Genomic DNA, 6387 nt, shown 5'->3' on the forward strand with positions numbered 1-6387 from the left:
GGGTCTCGGGAGCGCGTGTAACGTCACATTTTCTTTAGATTTTCCGTTAAAAACGGTTTAGGTTTAGGTCTACTGACTCTTTTATTAATATCTTTGTTACAGTCTGTTCACACCCAAGTGAATTTGGGTAATCTGGGACATTGGGTAATCTGGGACACCTAAGCTTCTCTGTGTTTATTTCTGTTTCAACAAAATTTAGGCAACAGGACTTTTATTATAAATTTAGCATGGACTTCATGTGAGTAAAATCACATGACTTCAAGTTTGTGATCTATTGTGATAGTTTGTGATCTATTCAAGTAACAAAATATGTATTAAAGTGTTGAAAATGTTTTTAGATTTGTTTTCTTTCAAACATTTTTTGTTGTCCCATATTATCAAATATGATTGATAATGTGGGACAGCATGGTTTGGGTAATCTGGGACAGTCTATCGAATGGGAGAAATATGCATTTAGAGACTTTGTAAGTTTAATGACTACGAAGATGGAATGTACAATGTGCTGTACACAAACACACACACACACACACCCTTACACACAGTCTATCTCTCTCTCTCTCTCTCTCTCTCTCTCTCTTACACACACACACACACACACACACACACACACACACACACACACACACACACACACACACACACAGTCTTTCTCTCATATACATAATGTCCCAGATTACGAAGTGACCTGTCCCAGATTATCAAATTCAGGCAGAATTTTTGTTTTTGACAAATAAATACTAATAGGTGTGGCATGGCTCTTCTCAGTATAATATCTATATTATGTTTTCTTAGGTGGTTAGAAAACATCTTAGGGATTTTAGAAAAGTCTCATATGTGGTTCTAGTTAGACAGACATTGAAAATGAGAGCTGAAGTCAAAATTGCAAAAAGTGTCCCAGATTACCCGAATTCACCCTACCAGGGCCGGAGTGGGACACCTTTTCAGCCCTGGAGTTTCAAGCTTCAGACCGGCCCACCTCAGTTCACGACTGACTATATTAAAATAAGGTCATTTCCAAATCAGTTTCTAATGACACTATCACGTATTTTTTTGAAAAAAAAAACAGCTGCTTTAGAACTTCAAATGTTCAACAACCCTAACAGTATTATATGTCTTAACAATAAAAACGAAAACAATAAGTTACTCTAATGAGGATCAAACCCGGGTCCGCGGAATCTTTACCTAACATGCTAACCGCTGGACCACAATAACTATAATCAAAATGGAGACACAACTGAGTTTTATTAATTATTATTATTATTATTAAAATAGATGAAAAGAGAAGTGTTGCGGTAAAATAACGAATAAAAAGGCTGTGGTCAAGTAAATAAATAAATTTAAAAAGTGTAACTGCTGAGAGCAAAAGATTCTGGAGCTACGGACACCGGCCCTCGCGGCCAAAAAACGGACCGGCCCACCGGGAGAATTCCCGGTCCTCCCGATTACCCAATCCGGGCCTGCACCCTACTACCACTTAAATTGAATAATATCCTACGTAAAAACTGTATAATATATATATTTTTTCATTTTTCATTCATATTTTGTCACATTTTTCGAGGATAACCTTTTAATGTAAAAGTAATGTATAGCCTACTTGCCATAAAGTTTCCTTTGGCAGCAAGGGGATTGAAATGCTCTTTTCCTTTTAATCCTGAAGCTTTGAAGTGTCGATGGAGTCGAGTGTCGATTGGCCAGTGTGTAACTGCTGCTGACTGTAGTTACTGCTCCATGAGCCGCTTGTCATTTTCTATTTACTAGCGCGCGCTCCTCATTACGTTCACGCGACTCCGGTCGTCAAGGCGACTCAAAGCATTCCTATAACAAAAGCTGACGTTACAAAGTTCTCCAAAGCTTTTAAGATCAGTTAAAACATAAAACACAGCGCTGAAGAGAAAATGCTGAAAAACTGCTGTCGGTTAAGGTAAGTTGTCTGTTCAACGTTTAAAATATCAGTGCTTGTTCAACATTAAGTTTATAACGTGACCTTACGTTGCAGAGGATTTATTCATTGAATAGTTTTGTTGTTGTTGTAACGTTACTTTAAAACCATTACCTGACATCAATATCTCCTCCTGGATCCAGCATTTCTAGATGAATTCAACATCGCCTGACATGGAGAGAATTGAAGATTTGCATTTAAACTCAGCACTGCATACAGAATATGAAGTCGAAGAACTTAACAATTATGATCCATATATTGGGATGCCAGAATACAGTTCTGGGGATGATCAATCATTTACAACAGACTCAAGCCACACTGTCAGCTGTACAGTCAGCATTGCATTAGCTATCTTTAAAGGTATAATATGGTGCTGTTCAGACATTAAAGTGATATTTTACCCAAAAATTAATGTCCTCACCATCGCCTTACACATAAGTGGTTCTAAACCTTTTTTTTTCTGTTAGATTTTTCTGAACAAAAAGCAGCAATTTACATATAAAGAGACAAGAACAAAAGTAGCCTACTACTGAAGGTACACCTTTAAGTAGCTATATCTTCCTTTTTCTTAAACAGAAGAAAGAAATTGATAAAAGTTTAGAACCACTTGACTGTGTGTATAGGGAATTTTAATTTTGGGATGGAACTATCCCTTTAATGTATCCCATATTACATATTTCTGCATTATATTGCACATTGTTAATGACAAAACAATGCCTAAAACCATGCTAAACTCTTATGCATGGAAAATAGTATTAGCACGAATAGGCTACTAATATTATTTTGTATTCTCTTGAATCAGAGCATGAGGAGTGTTTTACAGAGAAAAGAAAAAAAGGGACAAAGAACGAGACATCCAATGAGGTAGTAGAGGCCCCCAGAGCCGAGGGCTATTATTGCATTGAGTACAACATGCTGCCTGATGACCCTGAACCAACCAGAGTAGATCTAGTGATGTTTGGATTAGCAGCTAAGCTCTACATGGCCAGTGAGACTAAGGTAAACCGTTGTGATTAATTAGTGGTTAACAACCGGGCTTGTAAACAATAAATTATTTATATGTAGAATAACGCTAAGTATGCTACTTTGACCTGATAACCAAACATTTGGTGATTCATAAATTATGCACTTGTGGTTTTGCATCACTGACCCCAAAGAAAGCTGGTTTAGGGTATCAGTTAATGGCCTCCTCAAACTTCTATTGTGCACCTCACAGTTTAGGGTGAACACTTTTGTCTTCCACTTAGAAAAAATAATTAGCACATTTTAGAATTATTTGTGCATGCTTTTTAAAATTTAATTTCATTATTATTTTTTTTACTAATGCTCACATTTGTTTCATAATTTAAAAAAATCCATTGCAATATAAAATGATTGTTTTCTATTTTGATACATTTTAAAATGTTATTTATTTTGGCAGTCATTACAGCAGTCTCCAGTGTCACACAATGCTCCAGTAATCATTCTAAAATGCCAATTTGGTGCTCCAAAGATTTATACCCTTATTATCAACGTTTAAAACTGTTATGATTTCTTATTTTTCTAGATTCTTTGACCAGAAGGATCTATTTTAAATATCTATTGCAACATTACAGTTATCTGTATGGTCACTTTTTGATAAATTTAAAGTCTGCATGAAATAAAATTATAATGTTTATATTGCTACTGCACATTGTTATAGTCTTAAGGTGAACATTTAATCCTTGCAAGTTAATCTACTTGGGAAAAACTTTTTACTAGAATTTTTAAACAAAATTCAACCATTTTCGTCTTTGGAATGGCAGTCTTTCTCTTTTGATTTTAGTATGACAATTGTAAAATACTTATAGCCACTTCTCCAACCGTTTTTTCGCTTTAAATGAAACATGACTGAGAGAGCATAAAAATAAACGCCAGTCCCCTACTAAATAATTTGTTTCAGTTGGAAATACATCATAATACTGAAATAAAGGTTGTTACAACTAAAACTTCTGGTTCATGCTGAATTTAAATAAATAAAAAATTGTTCCTTCAATAAGAAAACCTCTAAAATATTATAAATCATCATATAATTACGAAACCATGTGCTATACAGTTGAAGTCACAATTATTAGCTCTCCTGTGAATGAGTTATTTTTCAAATATTTCACAGATGATGTTTACCAGAACCAGATCATGATTTTTAGTTTTTTAAAACCACTTTAAGGGCATAATATTAGTCCCCTTAAGCAATACGTTTTTTTTTCAATTGTCTACAGAACAAACTATTATGCTTAGAAATGTGTTGAAAAATCTTCTTTCCGTTAAACCTATTTTTGGGGAAAAAAAAATACAGAGTGGCTTATAATTCAGGAAGGCTAATAAGTCTGACTTCAACTGCATGTTTTGTCCAGGTGCTGAAACCTTGGCGAGAAGGAAACCAGGTCTGGGTGAGCTGGTCTCAGACTTTAAAACTCAAAGTGAGTAAAGAGCTCTTAATTAAGATGGCATCCCATAAGATCACAGTGAAAGTTTGGGACAGCAAAGAAAAGTTGTCCTTTAAAGCCAGGAATGACAGACCAAAAGCCTTCAGACTACCACAGGACAGGTCCGGAGAAGATCCAGACCAAATGGGTAATATCAACCTCTGTTTTATTGATTGTGCTTTCAAGGTTTTTTCAAGGTTTAAAGGGTGTTTGAATACCTCTCATTTACAAGATTAGAGTCCGCAGTGAATATTCACCCTACAACAATGTACATTTTCTATAAAATATAAGTCATCAGTAAAACCAAACATATTTCTTGCATAAACTCAAGTAGGTTTGTAACAAATCTGCACAATGCCAGCCCATGCTTTAAAATGACTGTCCTCAAATGTTTAATTTGAGCCACTGTATTTGTATATCCTGCTTAAAAAAAGTTTTGTTCGTGTGACGAATATTTTCAAGAAGAATGTTTTCTGCATTGTGAAAGCAAATCCACTTTTCATGCATTTCCATTTGAACCAAGTCTCTCAAAAAGTAAGAGTTAAAGATACAGTTCACCCAAAACTGAAAATTCATCATTTAAACTTGTTCTACACCTGTTTGAGTTTCTTTCTTCTGTTGAACACAAAATAAGCTATTTTGAAGTATGTTGTAATGCAACAGTCATTGACTTTCATAAACTTTATTACTGGGGATGTCAACTGGTGCATGCATACCAATGTTGACAGAAGAAATAAATTCATTAATGTTTAGAACCACCTGAGTAGGAGTACGTTTTTGGGTGAAATGTGCCTTTAAGAGAGACTGGATCAAATAGAAAAGAGCTAATCTTACAGAAGAAATTACATGACAAAATTAAGTGTTTTCTGACTTTAGATGAATATCAGTTTGTTGTAGGAGACCTCCAAAACAAAACTAAAAAGCCATAAAACAGCATAACACAAGCACGTCAAAGACAGTAATTTATATCACAGTAGGCATCAATGTGACTGAATCGCATGTGTAAAATTGACTATGACAGGTGTCACCACTGACTGTGCGGCAGTGAAATTGGGTAGTTACATCCTCACATTTGTTATAGCACAACGAGAGGAGAGAATATTATACTGCTGTTAAACAACGCACAAAAACATGCAGGATTTCCATTGAGCATTCTTAGAAAACAATTAAGTCATTAAAAGTGCAAAAGATCTTACTAAATGTTTTTGAAGGTGGCATCAAGAAGGTGGTCTGTAAGATGAGAGCTATGAATGAGGAGAACCTGAGGACAAGAAAATCAGGTAATGATAACGCTTAGATTGTAAATAAGGTTTGATCACTACAATTATAGTGCTTTATTACAATATAGGCCTGATTTGGTCAAATTATTGTTATTAAAACAATAATTTTGATATAAATTATTTTTTACAGGATTTTTTTTTTCTTTTACAAAATATCGACTTTGAAAAAGTTTTTTAGTAAAGTTATGAATGCATTTGCAGTCACTTGTGCTCAAATTAATGCATCCTTGCTGAATAAAATTAGAATTTGTTAAGAAAAACAACAACTAAACTTACTGACTAGAAACGGTTGTGTGAATATACAATTTAAAGTCTCAGGAATCTCGCCCACTAAGAAGACCCTTTTCCCAGAGATCACAGAACACACAGAGGTCAATCTGGAAAAGGAGGCCGCCTCATTGGAACTGAGTTTTACTCCTCTTCTTGCAGGTAATTTCTACAAAGCAACTCCAGAAAACAATCAAATAAATTTGAAACAAATAAACATATTCTTGTATTACCAACCAAAAATATCTGATTGTTTAAAATCATAAAAAAAAAAAAAAAAAAAAAAATAGTGAGTTTCATGCACCAAAGCTGTTCAGTCACTCAATGGCTCTCATACCTTTCCAGTAAGTAAAGTTTATATATGTAATTATCTTTATATAATACATCATGAACAATGGCAACTAGCCATTTAGGGGCTGTTTCCCTTATTCCTGAGCACTGTGGGGTGGATCTACCC

At 34.7% G+C, this 6387-nt stretch overlaps 1 protein-coding gene across 5 annotated transcripts in view; it reads left to right on the forward strand.

The window, feature by feature from the left end:
* Window positions 1-1779: 1779 nt before the first annotated feature.
* cfap92 (cilia and flagella associated protein 92 (putative)) overlaps window positions 1780-6387 on the forward strand; it is a 16180-nt gene continuing 11572 nt past the window's right edge. For 2 of the 5 annotated variants that reach the window (XR_012387180.1, XM_002663790.7), the window contains exons 1-6: window positions 1780-1921; window positions 2083-2299; window positions 2742-2938; window positions 4312-4531; window positions 5595-5663; window positions 5976-6092. Coding sequence is in view for 4 of the 5 variants with exons in the window: in XM_002663790.7 (XP_002663836.5) it covers window positions 2092-2299; window positions 2742-2938; window positions 4312-4531; window positions 5595-5663; window positions 5976-6092 (811 nt within the window). In the remaining variant the exon portion in view is untranslated. The remainder of the gene's footprint in view (window positions 1922-2082; window positions 2300-2741; window positions 2939-4311; window positions 4532-5594; window positions 5664-5975; window positions 6093-6387) is intronic. The other 3 variants (XM_073916795.1, XM_073916797.1, XM_073916796.1) reach the window with 3 other exon arrangements.

The sequence above is a fragment of the Danio rerio genome, chromosome 11 (genome assembly GCF_049306965.1).
Source record: "Danio rerio strain Tuebingen ecotype United States chromosome 11, GRCz12tu, whole genome shotgun sequence".
Lineage (NCBI taxonomy): Eukaryota > Metazoa > Chordata > Actinopteri > Cypriniformes > Danionidae > Danio > Danio rerio.